The following is a 25,226-nucleotide window of genomic DNA, read 5'->3' as shown; positions in this document are numbered from 1 at the left end:
GATGTTTGCGGCCTGGGAAGGCATGGGGGTCAAAACATGGCTCAGCATTAAATATCACATGTAAACATGTAAACAACATGTAAACATGTAAGGTACAGGTGCTAGACTACGCATTTCTGGCTTATTAACAAGTCACAAAAAAAACAGATCGCTCTTGAAAAAATGAAATTATTAAATATATATAAAGTAAAATAAAAACAAAACAAGAGAAAGAGGAATGTTATATGTTATCACTTATATGTGGAATCTAAAAAATAATACAAATAAATCTATATACAAAACAGAAACAGACTCACAGACACAGAAAACAAACTTACCGAAGGGGAGAGGTAAGGGGAGAGGGATAAATTAGGAGTATATGTATACAACCTACTATACATAAAATAAACAATAAGGTCTTCCTGTATACCACAGGGAACTGTACGTTCAGTATCTTGTAATAACCTATAATGGAAAACAATCTGAAAGTATATATATTATATATATAACTGAATCACTCTGCTGTACACCTGAAACTAACACAATATTATAAATCAAATATATTTCAATAAAAATAAAATAAATTTTAAAAATACTTAAAAACAATGTCACCAGGGTGGGAAAATGTTATAACCTGAAGTGTCTCAAGGTATGGTGTGGTCTGTGGACTCATGATCCCAAAAAGATGGAACAGTTCCAGATGCAAAAAGGTGGGCAGTCTACATATTCTACGCTCCTCTCAGGAGATTCACAGTCTGTTAAAGGCTCTCAAAGGTCTTGCAAGAAAACCTACTGGTTGACTTTGTTTAGCCAAATATTTTCCATATTTTACAGTTAACATGGAAACCCTTTATTTCAAAATATACTTTGTTAATGCTTATTTAATAAAAAGCCAAACAAATGAGTTGTTTTGATTAAAGTTTCTTAATTAAATAAAATCTTCTGAATCTTAACATCATTTTTCAAGAGAATTCTGCAGTCATTTTTTTATATCTTTATTGGAGTATAATTGCTTTACAATGTTGTATTAGTTTCTGATGTACAACAAAGTGAATCAGCTATATGTATACATATATCCCCATATCCCCTCCCTCTTGAGCCTCCCTCCCATCCTCCCTACCCCACCCCTCTAGGTCGTCACAAAGCACCGAGCTTATCTCCCTGTGCTATGCAGCAGCTTCCCACTAGCCATCCATTTTACATTTAGTAGTGTATATATGTCAATGCTCCTCTCTCACTTCGTCCCAGCTTCCCCTTCTCTGCCCCGTGTCCTCAAGTCCGTTCTCTACATCTGCATCTTTATTCCTGCCCTGCCATTAGGTTCATCAGTACCGGTTTTTTAGACAATGGAATATTAGCCATAAAAAAGAACGAAATTGAGTTATTTGTAATGAGGTGGATGGACCTAGAGTCTGTCATACAGAGTGAAATAAGTCAGAAAGAGAAAAACAAATACTGTATGCTAACACACATATATGGAATCTGTAGTCATTTTTACAAGATAAAATTAGATGCACCTTACACCAGAATAAACTCACAACATATACCAGAATAAACTCCAAATGGATCAGAAATCTAAATGTGAAAAATGAAACCATGCAAGTAACTGGAAGAAAAAAAAGGTGAATTTCTATAGAACCTGGTTGTAGGGAGGAACTTCCTAACTCTGATTTGAAATACAGAGGCAGGGACTTCCCCAGTGGCGCAGCGGTTAAGAATCCACCTGCCAATGCAGGGGACACGGGTTCGATCCCTGGTCCGGGAAGATCCCACGTGTCACAGAGCAGCTAAGCCCGTGTGCCACAACTACTGAGCCTGTACTCTAGAGCCTGCAAGCCACAACTACTGAGCCTACGTGCCACAACTGCTGAAGCCCGCACACCTAGAGCCTGTGCTCAGCAAGAAGAAAAGCCACCGCAATAAGAAGCCTGCACAACACAACGAAGAGTAGCCCCCACTCGCCGCAACTGGAGAAAAGCCTGCACACAGCAACAAAGACCCAAAAGTAAATAGATAAATAAATAGATAAATAAATAGATAAGTAAATAGATAAATAAACACAGATGACAAAATGAGGAAAAGAGACAAAAAAAAAAAGACCCGATGGAAGAAGAGCAAAAGACATGAACAGGGCTTCCCTGGTGGCGCAGTGGTTGAGAGTCCACCTGCCGATGCAGGAGACATAGGTTCGTGCCCCGGTCTGGCAAGATCCCACATGCCGCGGAGCGGCTGGGCCCGTGAGCCATGGCCGCTGAGCCTGCGCGTCCGGAGCCTGTGCTCCGCAACGGGAGAGGCCACAACAGTGAGAGGCCCACGTAATGCAAAAAAAAAACAAAAAAACAAAAAAAAGACATGAACAGACAGGAAAAAAAAGATATAGATATAAAATACACACATGCATACACATATATACACATATATATTAAATAGCCTTAAACATATGAAGAGTCAACTCTACTCATAATGTTCATGATGAGAAGAAATGCAAATAAATGGAAATCAAAACTACTTTAAGTTATCAGTTATTATCTCTTGGATTGGAAAGCATTAAAAACTTGACGGCATAATACTGTGACATGTCTGTAGAAAAACCAGCACTCTCAGACATTGCTGGTGGGAATGCTGATGGGTACAACCCTTGTGAAAACAATTTGTCAGTATCTAACAAAACCAAGTGTGCATTTACCTTTTATTCCAGGAATCCCACTTCCAAGAATTTATCTTGAAGGTATATCTCCACATATACAAAAATAGATATGCCCAAAGTTATTCATTGTAGCATTAATTGCAATAATCACAAAATATTTAAAACTTGCCCGAACATAGGACAGTGGTGAAATAAATGTATGCCACACTGCGGAGTACTATGAAGCTGTAAAAAAAAAAAAATAGAATAAGGAAGCTCTCTATGAACTGGTATGAGTGATTTCCTGGATATATTTTAAGTTGAAAAAACGAAAGTGCAAAAGAGTAATTATAGTGTACTACCTTTTACATTAGAAAGATGAGGAATGAAAAAAACAGACGTGTATCTGTTGAATTTTTGCAAAAAGAAACAGAGACACAAGAACTAACGCAATTAATTACCTCTGGAGGAGTGGGTGGGGATGGTGTTGAAATGATGAGGGGGTGGAAACAGACTGGAAGGGATGAAGGAAATCTAACTCTTACTGAATATGCTTTTCTGTAAAAGTTTGCCTTTTGAACTGTTAATATTTTACCTACTCAAAACTACAAAAGTAATAAAAATCAAGAATGGGAAGAAAAACTTAATGCAAACAGAAGCAAATGATGCTAACTATATTTCAAATTAAGAATATAACCTCACTGAAGAGGTAGGAAAACTAGCCTAAGTAAATTTTGAACATGGTATTTTAACTAATGAAAAAAAGAACCATAAACAGAGAATCCTAGAGAGTAGGTTTGGGGTGTTTTATTGGTTGTTTTGCTTTGTTTGACACCACTTTTGGCGTGTTCTGTACTTCAGAAAGTAAGTAAATATACTGAGGCTAATGGGAGCCAGGTTCCTCAGTGTCAGAAAGGAAAAAGGAAAGATGAAAATGACTCTGTGGTATTATATTAGTATTAGAGGAAGCAATGTGACCTCATGGTTATAGACCAGGGGCCGACAAACATTTCTGTAAAAGGCCAGATCACAAATATTTAACTCTGTCATCATAGCACAAAAGCTGTCATAGACAATATGTAAAAAGGTGAACGTGGCTGTATTCCAATAAAACTTTATTTATGGACACTGAAATGTGAATTATATATAACTTTCATGTGTCATGAAACATTGCTATTTTAATTGTTTTCAACCATTAAAATATATAAAAACTATTTTTGGTTTGCAGGCCTTACAAAAACAGGCAGTGGGCCAGACTTGGCCCATGGCCATAGTTTACCAACCCTTGATAGAGAGATGATGATAGATAGATGATAGATAGATAGGTAGATAGCAAATGTGATAAAATGTTTAAATTGGAGAATCTAGGTGAAGGATATATAGGAGTTCTTTGTACTCTTGAAACTTTTCTATAAATCTGAAATTACTTTAAAACAAACAAAAATCACAAAAAGAAAAACTCTGTACTTTCCATAGCTACTGCTGACAAGAAAAACATTAACCAAATCATTGGCCTAAGAAGTAATGTCTTGCCTTTTATAACATCTGCTTTTTCCTGCATGTCCATGGACCACGGTAGATGCTACTACTGCCATCGTTTGGAGTTTCTAATTTGTCGCTGGGGTGTCATCATATGATAACATTATTTTTCTCCTGTTCATCTTTGCTCTCCATCTCTCTTGCCGAGTAATGAAGCCACTGGGCTAGTAATTTGTATGTGACCTTGTAATTTTCTATAATGTAGGAATTTTTTGGTCTGCTATAATTAAATGGACTAAGTAAAAGGTGCTTATCAGAAAATGCCCCATTAGCTTGGAAGTCTGTGACAAATCCTTTCTGATGTCCTTAATGTGTTATTATGAAATTCAATTACACAGCAAGTTCACCTTGCTTATTTTACAAGCCATAATCTAGTGATAGCTAAGGTGAGCAGTGAGTGAAAGTATCTTAAAATAATACAAATAGGAATTGGATAATTTTTACATTAAGATCCTTTTTATACAAGAAGAGTAAATGGCTTGCAAAGAAAACTTCTATTGTATAGACTTGAAATCATTCTACAATCCTTGGCTGGTTTAATTCCAGCAGAATCCACTTCCTACCTTGGTTTATCATTGTGGATACAGCCATACTATGATCTTCACTGATAATGAAGATGATAGTGGTCATAGCTGAAATTTTTTGACAGCAGCTCTGTACCCAGATCCATACCAAACGTTTTTCATCCATTTTTTTCATTTCATCTTAACGACAAAACTCTGGAGTAACTATTATTATCTCCTTTTTATACATAAGGCTTAGTGATGTTATAAGTGACTTGGCTAAGTTCTCACATTTCAGAAACATGGTGCCAGGATTGGCCTGGGGAGCCAGTGCTCTTAGTTACTGGTCGGGACTGTCTCCCATTGTAGATAAAGACAGCAGGAAATGCAGAAATTTAGAGAGAAATTTTTTGGTCATGAGGACATGTTCCTGTTGAGAAGAATAAGGTCAATGACACAGCCTGCTTATATCAATGCAAGAAATATAATTCGCTTTGGAAAATCCTTCACATTCCCCTTCCTGCTCTGTTCCCGTGAAGAAGCTCAATAGCAAGTTTACAGATGAGAAAGGGTTCAAGTAGAACACACAGTGACTCATGCCTTCAGGATGTCACTGACTTATAGCACACCCACCCAGGTATCTGCTAGAGGGAGCAGAGAGACAGGAAAAGAATGGAAAGAAGGAAAGTAAAGAGACTGGGAATGAGCTTGGAAGTTGGAGGCAGAGGGACGGGGAATGTAGGAGGTGCTTTCTGAAGTGGCTTTGCCCCCATTCATACTGGGAGAACTGAAGTATTGAGCCACTCAAGGGCCCAAAGGCCCTCACTCTTCCTTCTTTTGTCCTCCCCTGCCCTAAAGCCCCAAGTGAATGCATACCAGCTCCCACCATCATGGCTGGTCCATGACAGCTCCAAGACTAACTTCTCTTTTGAATCACCAAATGGACTCTTGTCATCCATGACATGTAACTTTGTCAGGCTTTCTTATCCAGAGGTCCTAAGGAGCTTTGTCTCTGCTGCATTTCTTCTTAGTTGTTGAAATAATTTTCTTAGGTGAGAGGAGCTGTGCTATAGTTGACGATCAACAGTCATAAACTTTTGAGAGGAACAGTCATCATCATTTAGTTGGTGTATTTATTGAACAGCTAGTTAGTTAAGTAATCAACTATGTATTTACAGATTTATAAAACTGAATATTAATTTCTGGACATCTTATTCTCTGAAATATGAAGAAGGGAAAAATGGTTTTTTGTGGAAGCCCCAGGGAGTTAAAAATCCAAGAGAAAGGTAAAACCTCTATATGGAATTACAAACATGTGGTTCATTTATTTTCTTCTTTTCTTTTTAGGGACTGGTTAAATATGCTGAGCCCACCGATTGTTCCTCCCAGTCAACAGCCAGCAGAGCAGCATCAGGATTCTTCCGGAAACTTGAGTGCTCAAGGTGGGAATATGAAAAACACCAAGCATAAAAAATAAAAATAATTAACTATATATAGAGAAAATCAGTCACTTTGAGATGCCACTTTTTTTTAAAATGCTGATCACTTAGGCTCACACAGCCAAAATGAGGTAATCTGTGCCTCATTTTATAGGATTATAGGTGCTTTGCAACTAAAAGGAATTTAAAAGAGAAATTGTCCTTGTTCTCCTGAAGGTTAATCCATGGGCAAAATATAGTTCAAGGCGTAAGAGTATGGCTTTGGTGTCAAATTGACCTTCATCTGAATTCCAACTCTAGCAATTCCTGCTGTGTGACTTTTATGAATTTCAGTTTTGTAAAATAAGACTAATAATAGATGGTGCCCACCTGCAAGTTTTTCATGAAGATTCAGTAAGGTATACTGTATATGAAATACTTGGGATAGCGCCTACCAAATACCAGTTGTTAGTATTATTATAAAGCAGACCCAGTACTCCAGCATCACAGAGATCCATGTTTTCGTTAATACAGAGGTACAGCCGTTTCATTAAAGCAAAGGCTGGCACAGAGCTTTGATGGGTAGTATTAGTAATAGAAAAATTAGAAGGAAGCAGGGATGAAAATTTGCCTGGGGTTCTCTTTGTTGACGAGAGCCACAAAGATGACCATTTAGTTTCTGGCTGTGAGCAGGGAACGTAACTGTCAGGAGTGTGTAGAGGAGGGACATAAAAGAATCTTCGTCAGACACAGAGAGGTTGAGATGGGAAGGGTGAGGGGAACTCTAAAATGCATAGCTGGAGTGATAGACAACCTCAGAGCGGGACTCCCTGAGATAGCTTTACAAGTTGGATTATAAAGATGGAAGCTCTATATCTACGGTTTAAAAAGGGGGGGGGGGGCGGCTTCCCTGGTTGCGCATGGTTGAGAGTCCGCCTGCCGATGCAGGGGACACGGGTTCGTGCCCCGGTCCGGGAGGATCCCACATGCCGCGGAGCGGCTTGGCCCGTGAGCCATGGCCGCTGAGCCTGCGCGTCTGGAGCCTGTGCTCCACAACGGGAGAAGCCACAACAGTGAAAGGCCCGCGTACCGCAAAAGAAAAAAAAAAGGAACTGAAACCAGTATAAATTACTCCAACAAAGGCGCCAGGGTTTTTTTTCCCTAATTGCCCCAGGGAGAAAGAGGAGCATCCCATTTTTCTTCAGGTATGGAGAGTTCAGAGTGAGAGCTCATATATCTGAGTTGTGCATTTTGGTTGCCCAAGGGATGGAGATGTCGCTGTGATTTACTATCTGAAATAGATGATGCCCCTCAAATTGAGACTTTTTAGGGGTGTACATTTATAATTGCTCATAATAGAAAAACAGAATCTTGCGTGTCAGGAGGAGACCTTGCTGTGAGGGAACAAGTAATGTTTTAAGTATCCTAAATAAGCCGCAGGAGAGTGTGGTCTTTAAACAAAGGCACCCAAGATCTATAGTGGTGATGAGTGGCTGAAAGGATGTCTTAAAGTTGCCATTGCAAAGTGATGTTTTGACAGCAGGGGCTCAATTATGTTGAAGGTAAACAGAACTTGCATGGAGGACAAATTAACAAATTAAATTCCAAGAACTGTAGAAATGTTCTGGCCAATGTTAACCAGCTCTGGCACCCCTTCTCCCTGTCACCCTAGATTTCCATCTGGTATCCCTTTCCCTCTTCTGATAAACTTGGATAGTTTGTAGTTAATGTAAACCAAAACCATCAAAAAGTAGTGTTTCCTATTTGCTTAATCTTTACATGTCATTGGCTTAGTTTTAGACAACGTAGCATACAGTTACCAATATACTGAGCTAGTGTTTCCATCTGTTCTTATAAAGTGTTTGACAAAGAAAAATAATAGGCTCAAGCATCCAGTGTATACCATCAGAAGGAGAAGGGAGGCACAGTTGTGGGTAGTCTGGGACTCTTCCTGAGTTTCTGTTGCACAATACCATTAACTCAGCACCTAATATATGCCAGACACTGTGCTCAGTGGTTACATTTAGTCCTCACAAGTAAGTCAGACAGAGAAATACAAGTATCATGATATCACTTATATGTGGAATCTAAAATATGATAGAAATGAACTTTTATACAAAACAGAAACAGACTCACAGACATAGAAAACAAATTTATGGCTACTTAAGGGGAAGGTTGGGGGGAGGGATAAATTAGGAGTTTGGGATTTGCAGATACACACTACTATATATAAAATAGATAAACAACAAGGTCCTACTGTACAGCACAGGGAATTGTATTCACTATCTTGTAATAAACTATAATGGAAAGGAATACGAAAAAGAATATATATATACACATACACATAACTGAATCACTTTGCGGTACACCAGAAACTAACACAACATTGTAAATCATTATACTTCAATTTTTTAAAAAAAGAGAATGTAAAAAAGAAATTTCGTCCTCCCAGCAGTACCATGAGGAAGATACTAATTTTGTATATGCAGTTGTTATTTTTTACAGCTGAAGAAACTGAGGCAGCAAGGTCTTGAATAATTTGCGTAAAGTTAGTCATTGGTAGAGCTGGGATTTAAACCCAAGCAGCCTGGCCCCAGAGCCCAACCACTGTTTTTATTTTTTAATTTTTTTGGCTTTGAACCAAGTAAATAAATTACCTAATAAAAAAATACAATATATAAACCAGGAATTGAAAAATTACTTTTCTGTTGAGAGTTCCAATCGACAGGAAAACAAAACATCTCAAGGGCTAAGTAGCTAAGTCCTTTCAGAAAAAAGAAAAGCAGACCTCTGGTCACCTGTTTCAGGCCTGGACCTGCCTCCCCCAACCCCCAGGCTTGTCACAAATGACTGGTGGCCACACTCCCTCCAGGGGTTGAGTGGCTGAGGGGTGTAGCTGCCGTGTTGACCAGATCTAGGGCAAGGCCAAGGGAGTGAGGGGCTGAATGAAGGGCAAGGTGACTAGAGTGCGGGACTGCCCAGCCTGGGTGGTCGCTGTGCCCACCTTCTCCAAGGCCTCTCGAGACGACCTTATCTGAGTAGGTCAGGCTCTCTCACCTCACCTAGTGCCTTTTCGTCACAGCCTTTTCACAGTTCGTAACTCATGATTCGTTTACTTGTTTATTGCCTTTTTTCCTAGGTAGCCTAAGAGTTTTTAAAAGCAGAGACTGTCAGTTTGCTCACTCCTAGATCCCTAGTACCCTTAAATTTCTGGCATATATTAGATACGCTGGATTCTCATTAGAAGGAAGACAGGAAGGGAGAAAGGGAGGAAAAAGAGGGAGAGAAATGTTATTCAACTGGTCATTTCTTATAACAACCTTGGAAGGAAAAAAACAGAGTAATTCATTGAAATCTGACTTTCAGTTTTTCCCCCAATTCCAATTTTTTGGTATATTAGGCATATTTGTAAAATTCAACAGTGAGAGTATTGAACTTAGACCCACACATTTTAGCAATTAAAACAGTTATAGGTCACCTTATGCGGTGGCTCTTAAACTTTACTTATAAGCAATGAAAACTTTTCTGTCAAGTGAAATCTCATATGGAATCCCAATAAGTAAAGGAGTTAAAAGCAGAACTGCTCTGGGTGGAGTGGGAGTTATGGTCTCAGAACCCTGCTGTGGGGCCCTAATGAACCAGTTAAAAACACTAATGTAATTCATCACCCTCAATTTGACCTTGCCCAAGGTCAAATGCTCAATCAGAGTTACGATTTGGATCCAGTCTTCCTCCGCATCAGTGCCTTTCTGCAGAACCATTGCACTGGGATGTGAAGGTGGTTTTGAAGTCTCGTTCACAGGGAAAGAGGCTCTTCCATCTTCAGACTTCTAGGATAAACATAATAATAGCTAATGTTTATTTCATCTTCCAGTGACCCAGGCCTACATGTGCACTTTAATTCTCAGAATAGCCTACTGAGACATAGGTACTATTATTATCCCCATTTTACACATGGACACTGGTACTTAGAGCAGGGAAGTGATACGATGAACCGCCACATCTCCATCAGAGATGGAGAGGCCAAGATGTATCCATGCAGCTAGAGGCATAACTGCTTTCTCACAGCAGGGAAAGATGGCCTAACCAATACGTAACTCTAGAAAACTTGCCCCAGCCCATACAAAAGTAAATGCATGCATTATACCTGGCCCTAGAGTTCCTTCTTTATTCAGTACAAATTTGTGTCACAGCCCCAGTTTCTACTAGGCCAGAATGTCTCAAGTGTGTGAATTCCATCTGAAATGAACAGCCCAGCTCCCAGCAGAGCCAAGCAGCCAGCAGGAACAGCACTGTACTCCGCACCATTTGACTGAATGGAGAAACGGGCAGCTCTCAGCTGGGCCATGATACATTTGCCAAATATCAATTACCATGGGCACGGGTACCCTTAACACCTACGGAAAATGTGTTTTTCTGGAGACCGTGTGAAATGTAAAAATGGGACGTTAAGCTTTCAGAACTTACTCAAGAAAACTACCAAATTGACCTTTTGAAAATGAACCAGACTTCGCTCGAAGAATAGTTGTCAATTTGTTTTTGACATTTGTTCCTTTACAGCTATGACCCTTAAATTATTCATGCTTACCAGCTCCAAAATGGAATAATAATGCCTCTCTCTTCAGGCCTGTAAACCTTTTTTTGCAGGTTGCATGGATTTTGAGTGAGAAACACACTCAGAAGGGCTTTTGGAGTTGCCAGAGTCTCATAAAAATAACATTCTCATACCTTTTGTACAGCAAAGCCACAGAAGATATTCCTTTATGAACATTAATTAATCTCCCACGAGACATAAATAGGCAGCGGATGCTTATTTTATAGGTGTAATATCCAAATTACTATTCAAGAATTTATGGAAATCTCATGACGCCTCACAGCTAACCAGAGAGAGGGGAATCTGGCCGCCTGTCCTGGGTCCAACAGAGGAATCCTTTCATAGTCCTGTTTCCCGCCGTGCAATTATTTGACATTTACCTAATACCCTGAGTCTAAAAGCAGTCTTCCAAAATCTGTTTTATTAGTTATCGCACCAGACATTGTGCTTCATCAAACAACCGTGGTACCCACAGTGCTTAACGTGGAGCCTAGGACATTGTAAACGCTGCATAAATATTTGATGAGTAGAATGAGTGAATCTTCTGCCCATGGGAAACAGGAGGATGATTTGGTCTACTTTTTGGATCTTCCCTGTATCTTGAAGATTTATTCAAAATGCAAAGGAGAACTTTCCCTAAAAAAGCAATATTGACGATCAAAGTAATAATAGAAGCCAGCATTAATAAAGCACATGCTGTGTGCCCAGCGCTGTGTCGAGTTTTCCTGTGCGTTACCTCTCCGTGACTTCTCCTAACACTTACTGGCATAGGGCTGTGCTGTGTCGCCACTGTACGGGTGAGGTTAGGGTCACAGCCTGGGTCACAGCCCCACTGATTGTGGAGCAGAACACTGACCGAGGCCTGTCGCACTGGACTGTCCGCAGCCTTAAGCCCCACACTGATAGAACCACAGAATTCCCATTTAGGTCAATAAGAACTACACAGCTGAAGTGTCCAGTGCAGTGTTTTTAATTTAGGTAGTTTTCTTTCTTGAGCCTTTCTGGATAAAATAGTACTCTCCTTAGAATTCTCCTTAGACCCATAGAGCCCCCGCCTCAACTCTCAGCTTGTGAAATGATTTGTTAGCATTTTCAGGCATACCTTTGTGATATTGCACATTCTGTTCCAGACCACCGCAATAAAACAAATATCGCAATAAAATGAGTCTGGTTTCCCAGGGCATATAAAAGTTGTATTTACATTACACTGTTGTCTATGAAGTGTCCAATAGCGTTACATCTTTTAAAAGTGCATACCTTAATTTAAAAATACTTTATTGCTAAAAAATGCATCATCTGAGGGCTTCCCTGGTGGCGCAGTGGTTGAGAGTCCGCCTGCTGATGCAGGGGACACGGGTTCGTGCCCCAGTCCGGGAAGATCCCACATGCTGCGGAGCGGCTGGGCCCATGAGCCATGGCCGCTAAGCCTGCGTGTCCAGAGCCTGTGCTCCACAACGGGAGAGACCACAGCAGTGAGAGGCCCGCGTACCGCAAAAAAAAAAAAAAAAAAGCATCATCTGAGCCTTCAGCAGGTTGTCGTAGTAACATCAATGATCAAAGATCATCATAACAAATATAATAATAATGCAAAAGTTTGAAATATTTTGAGAATTACCAAAATGTGACAGAGACACAAAGTGAGCAAAAGCTGTTGGAAAAATGGTGCCGTTGGACTTGCTCAACGCAGGGTTGCCACAAACCTTCGATTTGTAAAAAGCACAATAAATCGAAGTGCAAAAAAACAAGTTATTACCTGTATGACATTCTTGAATCCAGATTCCTTCCCCTTCCCCTGTGAGGCAAGTAGTTGCCTTTTGGTCTCTGATTAACCTTGGGGCAAGGAAATATTTTCTTATGCAGCTTTCAGGGTCTGGGGGGTGTCTCCTCTGCATAGAAGAAGTGATTAAGAGGGGGGCAGTCAGCCCTCTCACTATATAAAGAAATGCCTTCTTTTCAGTCATACTGGAAGTGAACCCTCTAGTAGAGAAGTAAACACACTGATGGGTGTCTGAGGCTCTCTCCTATTCCAGAACCACCCCCCACCTACTTATTCCCCAAATGTACAACAGAGGGGCCTTGGCCCAGATGTGGTCCTAGATTCCATTGCTGGAATTGGGATACATTTCCCCCTGGCTGCAGCGTTGCCACCTTGCCTGAAATCAGGCCCTGGAGATCCTATAGGCTTTGTAGGCTTCAGAGCTCAATAGTCTGACTAGGGACCTTCCTTCATGTGCAACAAAAAGCACTCAGAGTGGTAATTCACATATTTACAAGTGCACATATATGTCTTGTGAGGTATTCCCCAGCTTTGCTGCAATATAATTGACATATAACATTATGTTAATTTAAGGTGTACAACGTGATGATTTGATATACAAGCGCACATTTGAATCACATTTGTAAGTAGAGACTAGCTGGAAAGAATGAAATTGCAAGAATTCCTAACTAATCATCCAAATTCTTCAATGTGTTGTTTTAAGTGGTATTTTCCAAGTAAAATATAGCCACGAGATTTTACAAAAGGAGTGATGCACTTATTTCCCAAATGAAACCTGAACTATAATCTTGGCATATCATTTGCCTTCCAAAAAACAATATAGCTTTCTAATAGAAGAAAGTATGTTTTCATCCTTTTTATTCCATTATTGGTCATTTATCTTTCTTCCATTTGAGGGCACATATTTGCTGAGAAACAAATCTCAACAGTTCACGTTCTCCAGTTGTAGTGCAAGTTAATTTTGCCCTACTGTGATATAAGTTGGTGGAAGAGTTTGCAAGCACCTGGTGCTCAGCAGAATCTTATCTAAAATGTCATCTTTATTGACCTGAAGGCTGACTGTTCCCAGTGGTGATCTGTCACCACTGAATTGTTTGAACAATAGTGTATTAGTATGCGCATAAAGATACAGTCCATCAGTTTTCAAGATCTATAAGAGAGAAAATGCATTCACTTGTAAAAAAAAGACAAAACTCCAGATGGCAGCGTCAGAAAATCGAAAATCAAGTACAGTGTCTTGATTCAGAGACTTTAAATCTGATAAACTGGTGCCACATCATTTATTTTCAAGCTTGAAGACTGAGCTTGTGCATATCGGTTTTCTATTATCTACAGTTAAAATGCGTTAAATATAGATAATTAAGCATTTATATTAATTGACTCAAAAGGTGAACTGGAGGAATTATCTGCTCACACTGATCTAACCAAGGGGAGGGCAGGTAATATTGCTGTGTTTGGTCTGACTCCGTTGGGTTTTCTTCTGTTATTGCCGTTAACCAGTTTCAAAGTGGATGAAGCTGAAAGTTTGTAAACAGATTATTATCTGAAAGGCAATTTTATTTCACCAGAAATGGCTTTATTATGTGCAGAAGAGTAAAAATGTAATTTGGACCCCTGTTCCGCTGTTCTTAGTCTGGTAGCAGAGAATGGTTTTATTTGTTAATTTGTCCTTTTAGAGTTTCTGTAGCCAGTCTTTAAATAGAGCAATTTAGCATTTGGGAGAAAAACGAACTCTTCACTATCCAAGAATATAATTGAAAATTACCCCATGCCCATGCACAATAATTACCTTTCAAAACATTTCCCATTGCTTGACATCACAGTGGTAATTGCTTAACAATATTATAATTTCATTACGTAGAGATTACAGTGGCAAAATGATGTAAGTTGGAGGCTTTGAAAATTAAGTTATAATGAAAACAAAACCATCTGTGCAAGTTTAAAGCACTTATTTCAATATAAAGTTATACATAATATCACCCAATTTTTGTATGAATGTCATTGTTGGTAGAGTTCTAAAATTCACCCATTTAAAGCTTTAGTACTAAACCCCACAAAACCTGCGTTAGTCCCATGGTTATAATGCATGCAGTTTCAGTTCTACAGCGATATGTATTGGAACGAATGCATTCCTATAGCAGTTATTGCTTCAGTTTGCATGCATTATGTAGCCAGACCTCTACTAATGAATTGGATGCACCTTGATCCCTTTGCAGTTGGATGATAAAGACCCATGGCCCATTACAACGGTCATTTTCATTTTGAAAGGCTCCTGACTAGTTGTAAAAATGTATCGAGTTTTCTAATTTAATAACGCCAGCTTAAAATTTTATCTTTTTGGAAAGTACAAGCACAGAATGCACTAAACAATTATACAGCATATAACTCTTATGTGCCAGAGGTCAGAATTTCCCCAATGTGTTGATGCAGTAAAAACAAGACATTGGATGGCAGATCTTTGAGAAAATGCGACTTATATTTATTTACCTCAGTAATATGTGGTTTTAATATCACACCTGATGGAAAAAATTAGTGTTACTTTTTTGAAAAATACATGATTTTTGATATAAGAACTTTTTATTTAAAGATGAATTAATTATAATATCCTGTATAAAATTAGTAGGGGACTTTGTGTTTCATTCAAACCTTTTTTTTAGTAGTAAAAAATCAAACAGATATAGTTTTGGGGTAGGGAGTGAGGTATAAATGAACATATCCCTCTCGTGTCTAACTCAGATATCTTACGTTTTCCATAATGATTATAACATTTGCTGAGTACTCACTGTGTGTGCGCTGAGTGTTATCTTATTTAGTTCTCATAGGTACTATAACAGGTACTATTACTATCCTTACTTTACATATGAGGAAACTGAGGCTGAGTAGTGAATTTTCTCAATGTCCCACAGCTGTAAAATGGCAGAAATGGGATTTGGACCCAGATCTATCTGACTTCATTGTCTAAATGTCATTCTGCCTGTCTCTGTGAAGTCTTTTCTTTATATTTAAGCTTTATCAGTGCTGTTCTGAGTTACTAAAAAAGCTGTAGCCTATAGTTAAGGATTTATTATATTGTTATTATTCTTAATAGTAATAGTAGTGATTATTTATTGAACTACCATGTGCTCTGTGCTATGCATATTACCCAGTGTCCAGCTTAGTCCACAAAGCCCTATGAAATAAGGTTATTCCCATTTTAAAAACGAGCAAACGAAGGTTCAGTGAGGTAGAATAATCTGTAACCAGCCTAAGGGCATGCAGGTGGTGAGCAGCGTTGCTCCCATCCATCCCCAGGTTTGTTGGATTCTAGAGCCCAGGGGCGCTCTTAGCCACTCCCAGTTTAACTCCTCATTAATCTTTAGTAGCTGTTTTTGTTTCATGTGTGTATGTCACATGTACAACTAGGCTGTCTCATCCATAACCAGACTGCTCAGTCACGTAGCAAGCACACAGTGGTTACTTATTGATCACCTGATTTTGTTCCGTTGACTGAAGTAGCCCCAATATGAAAGTGTTGATGGATTGAATATCTGAAAGTAAAGGACATGCACACTCTCCTTTGAGGTGCAGAAGTGGCCCAGGGGATCATCTTCAATATGAAACAGCCACTTGAAAAGCATTCCCACCCTCTCCTACTTAGAGGAGGAGGGTGGAGGCAAGGCCCTAGGGACCACTCTTAAGGTAACAATAGAAAATAAAGGAAAGGCAGTCTGCCTTCTCTGGGTTCCTGTTCTTAATCGGAAACTGTGCAAGGTGCTCAGGTCAGCTACCACTATCAATGTGGCCGTTAGCTGTAAGTCCTGACATATTTCAAGGATGCAAGAAGCCACTGCAGCCAAGAGTCACAAAAACTCATCAAAGGCACCATAGGGATCATTGGATCTGGCCCCCTGTCCTACACAGGGTTCATCTACAAAATCTCATACAAATGATTGCCCCAGTCCCCACTTCACCCTCCCTAGAGTCCACGTTCCATTTCCTGGTCAGCTCCAGTGTCTAGAAAATGTTTCCTTGTGCTGAGCCAAAATCTGGCTCCTTGTAACTTTCACCCATTGATCCTGTTGCTTTCTCTTGGAGCCCCACAGCATCGTCTTAATTTCCCATTCATTTGCCACCCTTTATATATGTGAAGCCAGAAGGGCTGTTGTCACTTCCATCAAGATTTCCCTTTTCTGGAGTTAATAAGCTCAGTTCCTTTGGGCCTGTTGAGCTAGTTGCCTCTGCCCCTCCCACAAGGACTGTCTCATCTTTGTCAGTGGTTTTGGAAATATGAAAAATCAAAGTTCTTTTGTTTCCAAAACTGATGTCTTTAAATGTAGGACACCTTTACAATTTTTTACTTTCCATATTTAAATCCCCATAATGTAATAGCTTCCAACTGAATGTGTTACACCAGTAATGTGTTAACAATAAGATCGAGCAGGTATGGTCAAAAGAACACTGAACTGGGAATCTGGAAACCCAGGTTCATCCCTGACTCTGCCTCTAACTCACCAAGTGACCTCAGATGAGCTGTTTAACTTTGCAGACCTTGTTTCCCTCATCCATCAAACAGGCACGATAATTCCTGCCTCTTTCACAGGATCATAACAGTCAAATGAGCTACTGCATGAGAAAGTGCTTTCTAAACCATCGAGGGTTGTACTATTTGAGGTGTTACTAAGCAAGGCAGATGAAATCATTCTTCTGTTAAACCCCACTTTTTAAGAACTGCTGGCACTGCGTGCAACTCACCAGAGAGTCCACTGATTTCTTGTTTCCCCCAGATCACTGCAAACTCCTTGAAAACAGGGCCTCTCTCTTATATCTTCATATCCCCAACACCTGGCTTGGTGCCTGGGGCAGGGAAGGATCACGTTAAATGTTTTGGGGTGGTTAGAAGAAGGATGGGCAGAGGAATGGCTGTGGTACAGTTTCAAAACCCTACTCCACCATTTTGTCACCACACCCTTGGCCTTAACTCCAGTTTGTCACTGTCCTGACAGTGTCCATGCACCAGCTTAATCTGATTTGGGCTGGGTAAGGTGAGGTCCCACCACCACCACCACTACCACGGCCTTCCCTTCCTCTGGGCAGTGACGCTTAAGATCCCAGCTTTGTTTCACAATCATTGATTCACCCTTTCAAAAAGTACTCAGTATTTACTGAGCCTCTGTTCTGTGTCAGCCCTGCCCATGCCCACCATCCCCTCCAGAACTGACCCTGGTGAGCTTGTAGCCCAAAGGTTTGGTTTTCTTTGGTCCTTAGTAGCCTGTGCTAAGGAAGAGAGACAAGTGTTGTCTTAATCATCTGCTCCTCCCTGAGCCTGCTCTGGTCCTCTCCAGCTGAGGGAGGTCTTGCCCTCCCAGCCTCCAAGCCTATTACATGGATTTTGAGAAGTACTCAGAAGGCACTCGCTTGCTAGTGCTAGTGATGGCATCAAGTACATAAGTACTGAGCACAACACTGGGCACACACAAGGTGGTCAGGAAATATCTTAGTAAAGCTTTTTTTTTTTTTCATTCCATGCCATTTGTTGAAAACCAACCAAACCTTGCTAACTTTGCTGATTACTTAGGCGGTAGGTGTTCTCTTCATCCAAACCACCTAAATAGCTGTCACAAGAAAAACAAATCAAGCCATGTTCATTTTCCCAGCAAATGTGACAGATCTTGCTAGCACTAATAAAATTACAGATCATCTGACATTGTTTTCCATTTGTGTTCTATGCTTTGAGTATCATATTTCTAAACATTATTTTAATTCATGTTTATTTGGTAGTCTTTTTAGGTTGTATGAATGCGGATTGAGCTCTTTATTAATTTGCACTGTTTGGCATCTGTGCAGCTCTGGCCCATGAAGAAGTCTAGAGCTGTGATAATCAAATTTTGAATCCTGTTCAAGTATCCCTAATCCTCACAACTCTTTAGTCCTTTGGCCCTCTTCCTTAATCCTTTCTTCTCCCTGCCAGTTCTCCACGCTCGTTTTTCTTGTGCTTTATAGCGAATCTGGCCCCTGTGATCACCGTTTCTTCTCCGTCTTACACTGCAAGTAGAGCGTTATCACATCTGCAGCGCTCCTCCATTCTAGCACTGACATCCTGCCTGCAAAGGACAGTCTCCCAGGAAAGATGGATGATTCCTGCTTCCTTGCCCTTCTCTGTTGCAGTTTAAGAATTACGGGCCAGGCCAACAGCTAACATGACGGTGGTTCCCCTTCCCACAGGTGGAGAAGACCTGAGGGTGGAAGAGGACGAGGAAGTGCTGACTCTGCTGTATGACCCATGTCTGAACTGTTACTTTGATCCCCAGACTGGGAAATACTACGAGTTGGTGTAATGCCTCCTTCCAGGGCAAAGAATGGCCACCCCCGGCGGAGCAGGATAGCAGTTCTGACTGGCATCACAATGCATGTGTTGGCCAGGCCCATGGAATCAACAGTAGCTAAGAGAAATGAAGTTAGTTTGTACATAGTGTTCAATGTTAAGACTACCTATGTTCTTTTTGTAGATGGGTGTGATTTTTTGGAACTGTGAAGGAATTAATACAGAGATAAGATTTTAGAACTTTGAATTGGTTCTTATTTGTTGGTTCTCATCCTACATACAATTTTGTTTATTTCGTATAATTCTATGTAAACGAATTAAGAGTTATTAATGCAAATTTTTTGTAGTGTTAATCTGTAAATGATGGCTTGATATACAGAAAATGTATTCTTGTTTAACAGATATCTGGGTACCTTTTATTTTATTACCTATTTGTATTAAAAATAAAGTATGATGGTCAGAAGAATACCTTTTAAACTGATTCTTTTTATTTACCCCACTTTCTTTACCAGAATATTCCTAGATGGTATTTACCTTTCCTTAGATTATTAGAAAAAGGATTAACTGTGAAGTAGTCAGACTTTATGACCATATTTTATTGGTACCGACCTTGCTATTTCCATTTCATTATAGTTCATCCAGAGTTTGCCAAAGACCACAACATTGTTAATAACTTAAGCTGCTTAGCTCTGTGCTTTTTTAAAAAATTTTTTACCAATTATCTCTGAATTCTAATAATATGATCCAAATCTAGCTCCATGGATCCAAATTTAATAAGAAGTCACCCATTTGAACACCCCACATACCTCACCACTTCTGTGACTTGGACCTGGAGAAATGGAGGAGGCTTCCTTTGGTCTTTAAGAATATGTCACTGTAACTCTACTCACTGCATCACAAGGAAGAAAATCATGTGCTTCCTGAATTCCAGTAGACCAGCCTTGAATTGTATGCCAAGTATATAAATACTGAGCTCAAGGAAGTACTTTTTATATTATATTTATATTATCTACCACAAGGTCATATTTTACACTTTGTTTAAAAGGAGGAGCTTCAATTTCTGTTGAGATTTCTATAGAAGAATTGAAAAACAGAAATAGATGTGCTTCACACTGCCAATTTTAAACCAAAATGGTAGAGCCAGATTACTTGGAAACTCATTGACTGGGCTATATGGCTTCACTTATCAAATTTTGCTGCGTATGAGAATCTCCTGGGAAGTTTATAAAAATACTTCTATGCCCAGGTTTCACCCCCAGAACATTTGATTTGATTGGTCTTGGGTGCACTCTGGGCATTAGAAAATGTTAAAACCTCCCCTGGCAATTCAAATGTGTAGTCATGCATGAGAACCACAGTTATAGATTAGATCCAGTGTGATGAGAGGGCACATTTGCCTCATGGCACATGTAGCAGTGAGGAAAAGTTTATATTATTATTAGTTTCCACTTTCAAGACCTGGATTTCTACTATTCTCATCAAATGTGTACTAGACATTATATCTGAAATTGACTATTGCAAATGGATCCTGAAAAAAATAATTCAATTCAATATGGAAATACATCTTAAGATAATTTGGTATCAATTTGGGGATTGATTCAGTTTCTTGTTCCATACAATTCAGGATGCAACTTGTAAGTGACATTAAGTCTTAAATCTCTAAATTATTATTTAATTACAGAGCCTAGGAATTATAGGGAAAAAACTATCAGCTGATTTGTGGCATCAAATCAATAATTTAGCTTCCCTGGCAATTATAATTTCTCTCTCTAATTAATTTAATTTTATTTTCTGTTAAAGGAAAAATACTGACAGATGAAAAATACATAGACACTTGCATAATAATTTGCTGTATTGTATTTCTCCATATTTTTAGGTTAGCTTCATTTGAATCCGTCATTTCAGCCACATCTTGATTTTTTTTTGAAGTACAAACTGTTTAATAACCAAGGATATGTAGTCACAGACTGTACAACCTGAAGGACGATTAATTAAAAGAACTAATTTTAAAGTTGCCCTTTGGCTTTATTTAAAAATCTGGCTGCTGAAAGTTTCTGGATTGTTCTTTTTTAAAAACTGTCTAACTAAAGCTAGGTTTAGTCCAGGTGTCCTCCTGAGACTCTCAATCATCAGTCAAAATGGCCAGAATAATGATTAAGAATCTCCTATCTGCATATGGTTGTACTGTAGGCTTTCTATTTCATACATCATTCATTTTGCATTCCAGAAGAGTTAATCATAAAGAGCATTCTTCTCAAGCAAATCCTATTTTCTCTTTTTCTTCCATTATAATAGTTGTGATAGAATCATCTAATTGGGCCTAGGAAGTACAATCAAGATCATTTCTTTAAACTCTGATTTTATAATTGAGAAAAATGAGATTCAGATTGGGAAGTTAATTATCCAAAGGCAGTTTGCAGAAGGGAGAATGGAATCCATGACTCCTCACTTCCAACCCAGTTCTTTTCCCACCCTGAGGGAATTAAAATGAGGATTCAAGTGACAGTGTTAGGTGGACATCACAGTCACTGTACAGTGGCCGCTAGAGGACACTAGAGCCTGCCAGGAGTTTGGGTTCTCTGTTTTCATTTAGTGTTTTCTTCTCTTTTGTTTGTGTAGATTCTTCCTTCCATATTAGGCCTTTTTATACTTCAAGGATCAGCATTTCCCAAAGTGTTTCAAGAAACAAATTCCACTCGATGTTAATAAATTTAATGGGCGTGGGGAAGAAGCGCATGGTCAATGTTGGAAAATACTGGAGAAGCAGAAATGGTCATTTGTCTTTACTAGAGAAATTCTCAATGGCTTTAGTAGCCTAGCAAGCATAGGGAATGTCCAAGGAAGAGTAAATATGCTCAACTTTCTCTGTCCTCAGAACCCTTGTTCAGTAGAGCATCTCATGGGGCTGATCCACCCACAGAAGCTCCTTTGAGAAATGCTGCAGTAGATCACTTCTCCAGTGCCGATGAGCCCTGACTCCACCAGAGCTCCCAGAAATGTCTCCCTGGATTGGTTGGCTGGTTGTGTGAGAGTGTGTGTGTGTGTGTGTGTGTGTGTGTGTGTGTGTGATTTGGCAGTGAGGGTGGGGCTTTTGCTTTTTGTTTTTCTTTTGCCCAGATATTTCACAGACCCCTAACCATACTGGAAGATCATCCTCAGACTCACTTTTCATCTAAAATAAGGTATGCTGAAGCCTGAACTTTCCTTCAGTCAGAGACTTTGGTCACCTAAGATGAAGAAATTTTCTTTCTCCACTCCCATTTACCATTGCAACAAAAAGAATAAAATACCTAGGAATAAAGCTAACTAGGGAAACAAAAGACCTGTATGCAGAAAACTGTAAGACACTGATGAAAGAAATTAAAGATGATACCAACAGATGGAGAGATATACCATGTTCTTGGATTGGAAGAATCAATATTGTGAAAGTGACTATACTACCCAAAGCAATCTACAGATTCAATGCAATCCCTATCAAATTACCAATGGCATTTTTTATGGAACTAGAACAAATCATCTTAAAATTTGTATGGAAACACAAAAGACCCCAAATAGCCAAAGCAGTCTTGAGGAAAAAAAACAGAACTGGAGGAATCAGACTCCCTGACTTCAGACTATACTACAAAGCTACAGTAATCAAGACAATAGGGTACTGGCACAAAAACAGAAACATAGATCAATGGAACAAGATAGAAAGCCTAGAGATAAACCCACGCACCTATGGTCAACTAAGGAGGCAAAGATATACAATGGAGAAAAGACAGTCTCTTCAATAAGTGGTGCTGGGAAAACTGGACAGCTACATGTAAAAGAATGAAATTAGAACACTCAATAACACCATACACAAAAATAAACTCAAAATGGATTCGAGACCGAAATGTAAGACCGGACACTATCAAACTCTTAGAGGAAAACATAGGAAGAACCCTCCTTGACATAAATCACAGCAAGATGTTTTTTGATCCACCTCCTAGAGTAATGGAAGTAAAAACAAAAATAAACAAATGGGACCTAATGAACCTTCAAAGCTTTTGCACAGCAAAGGAAACCATAAACAAGACCAAAAGACAACCCTCAGAATGGGAGAAAATATTCACAAACAAATCAATGGACAAAGGATTAATCTCCAAAATATATAAACAGCTCATGCAGCTCAATATTAAAGAAACAAACAACCCAATCCAAAAATGGGCAGAAGACCTAAATAGACACTTCTCCAAAGAGGACATACAGATGGCCAAGAAGCACAAGAAAAGCTGCTCAACATCACTAATTATTAGAGAAATGCAAATCAAAACTACAATGAGGTATCACCTCACACCAGTTAGAATGGGCATCATCAGAAAATCTACAAACAACAAATGCTGGGGAGGGTGTGGATAAAAGGGAACCCTCTTGCACTGTTTGTGGGAATGTAAATTGATACGGCCACTATGGAGAACAGTATGGAGGTTCCTTAAAAGACTAAAAATAGAATTACCATATGATCCAGCAATCCCACTACTGGGCATATACCCAGAGAAAACCATAATTCAAAAAGACACGTGCACCCCAGTGTTCATTGCAGCACTGTTTACAATAGCCAGGTCACGGAAGCAACCTAAATGCCCATCGACAGATGAATGGATAAAGAAGATGTGGTACATATATACAATGGGATATTACTCAGCCATAAAAAGGAACGAAATTGAGTCATTTGTTGAGACGTGGATGGATCTAGAGACTGTCATACAGAGTGAAGTAAATCAGAAAGAGAAAAACAAATATCGTATATTAACACATGTATGTGGAACCTAGAAAAATGGTACAGATGAACCGGTTTGCAGGGCTGAAGTTGAGACACAGATGTAGAGAACAAACGTATGGACACCAAGGGGGAAAAGCCGCGGGGGTGTGGTGGCAGTGGTGTGCTGAATTGGGCGATTGGGATTGACATGTATACACTGATGTGTATAAAATTGATGACTAATAAGAACCTGCCGTATAAGAAAACAAACAACAACAACAAAAAAGCAACTAATGTTAAACTTTCTTTGGGTTATTTGTATGGAAATATGTTAATATAAATGTTTCAGACATTACATTAAAAAAAAGAAATTTTCTTTCTCATATTTTAAATTATTCAAATTTATAACTATAGGTTATACAGTTAACTTACAACAAAGGATAAATCTAAGTGAAAGTCCATCATGAATATTGGAGCTTTACATCTTAATGAATATTTTGGTTCTGGTTTGGGTGGTTTTAATATAATTTAGAATCACGTTAAGTCAAAATAATTTGACTTATAAGAATTAAATAACCAATAAACATGGGCCACAGATAACACTAATTTTTACTGCTGACATATTCTTCTGTAGTTAATCACCTGTAATCCTGTGAAGCATTACAGAAGTGAAGTGTGAGAAATGGTATTGATTGGTTTTCATCAGCCTAACTTATCATTGTCAATGTTTATGCTGAACCTGGCAAGATTTAAGCATATAAACTTGCTCCTAATAGTAATAAGTATTGCTGCTATTTTAACCTGTGGATCAGGGGAAATTATCTCTAATTTGTAAAGAATACTTCCAGAGGCATTGGGCAGGGTGGGGGGAGGACCCTCGGGACCTTAATAATTGAGATAAGCACAATACGGAATATTTTACTTAAGAATTCCAGGAGAGGAAATTACTGTTTATTTATTTTTGATAATATGTCACTCTGAAATATAATTTCTATTAGTAATGGAGATTCAATAATCTATAAATAAATCATGAGATGGGATTAAAACCATACCTAGTTTTGCTTTACAGCTTCCTAAACTCAAGATTATCTTAAAGAAAATCAATCAAAATTTCACCCTTTGTTCTTCCAACTGCATGCAAAAGTGATTCAGACATTTCAAACCCTGAAGACATAGAAACCTTTTAGCCAACTCAATCGAAGAGAGCTTTCCTTTTTCTTTAAAACCTTTAGGTGGTCAAAGAAATTGATAGTGTCCTATTGTGGGCTAATTCTAGTAAGCAGAATATCTTTTTACCCCGAATTTTTGTCTTGTCTTTGAATTTTGATATCTAAATATTTCTAAAATTCATTTAGGTATCTAGATCTCCACAACATTCTTGTAATACCTTTCAATTCACTTATTTCAAAAGGTTTTAATCCTTCTAGGTCAGGTACTTCTCAAGAACATCTGCCATTATCAAAAGAAATTTGACAAGAAAAAAATGGTGGCATTATTTGTTAGCTAAACATAAGAATCTATGGTTGTTTCAAAGTCCACATAAACAGAAAAATGATTCCAGAGATTCCTGTTATAATTTGCTCTGATTAGCAAATACATTTCCCTGGCAATGACTATAGCCTTAATTTAAAAGCGATATCACTGTTTTCATTTCTCCTATAATTTTTGAGCTCTCTTTCCACGTTTTGCCAGTTCCTGCTTTCAGTCTAATCTGAAAATTCAGCCCTGCCTGTACATTGCATTATCTGGAGACTCTAAAAAAT

The 25,226-nt window shown here is 38.9% G+C and overlaps 1 protein-coding gene across 1 annotated transcript in view; it reads left to right on the top strand.

Moving 5' to 3' along the window:
- The window catches only part of CFAP20DC (CFAP20 domain containing), a 266,609-nt gene extending 247,415 nt beyond the window's left edge, over positions 1-19,194 (top strand). The window contains exons 16-17 of the mRNA XM_082663225.1: positions 5,995-6,089; positions 18,638-19,194. Of these exons, the coding sequence (XP_082519351.1) occupies positions 5,995-6,089; positions 18,638-18,750 (208 nt within the window). The 3' untranslated portion in view covers positions 18,751-19,194. The remainder of the gene's footprint in view (positions 1-5,994; positions 6,090-18,637) is intronic.
- The last annotated feature ends 6,032 nt before the right edge of the window (positions 19,195-25,226 follow it).

This window comes from Grampus griseus, assembly GCF_964374135.1.
Source record: "Grampus griseus genome assembly, chromosome: 10".
NCBI lineage: Eukaryota > Metazoa > Chordata > Mammalia > Artiodactyla > Delphinidae > Grampus > Grampus griseus.
This window is presented reverse-complemented; position numbering and strand designations above follow the sequence as displayed.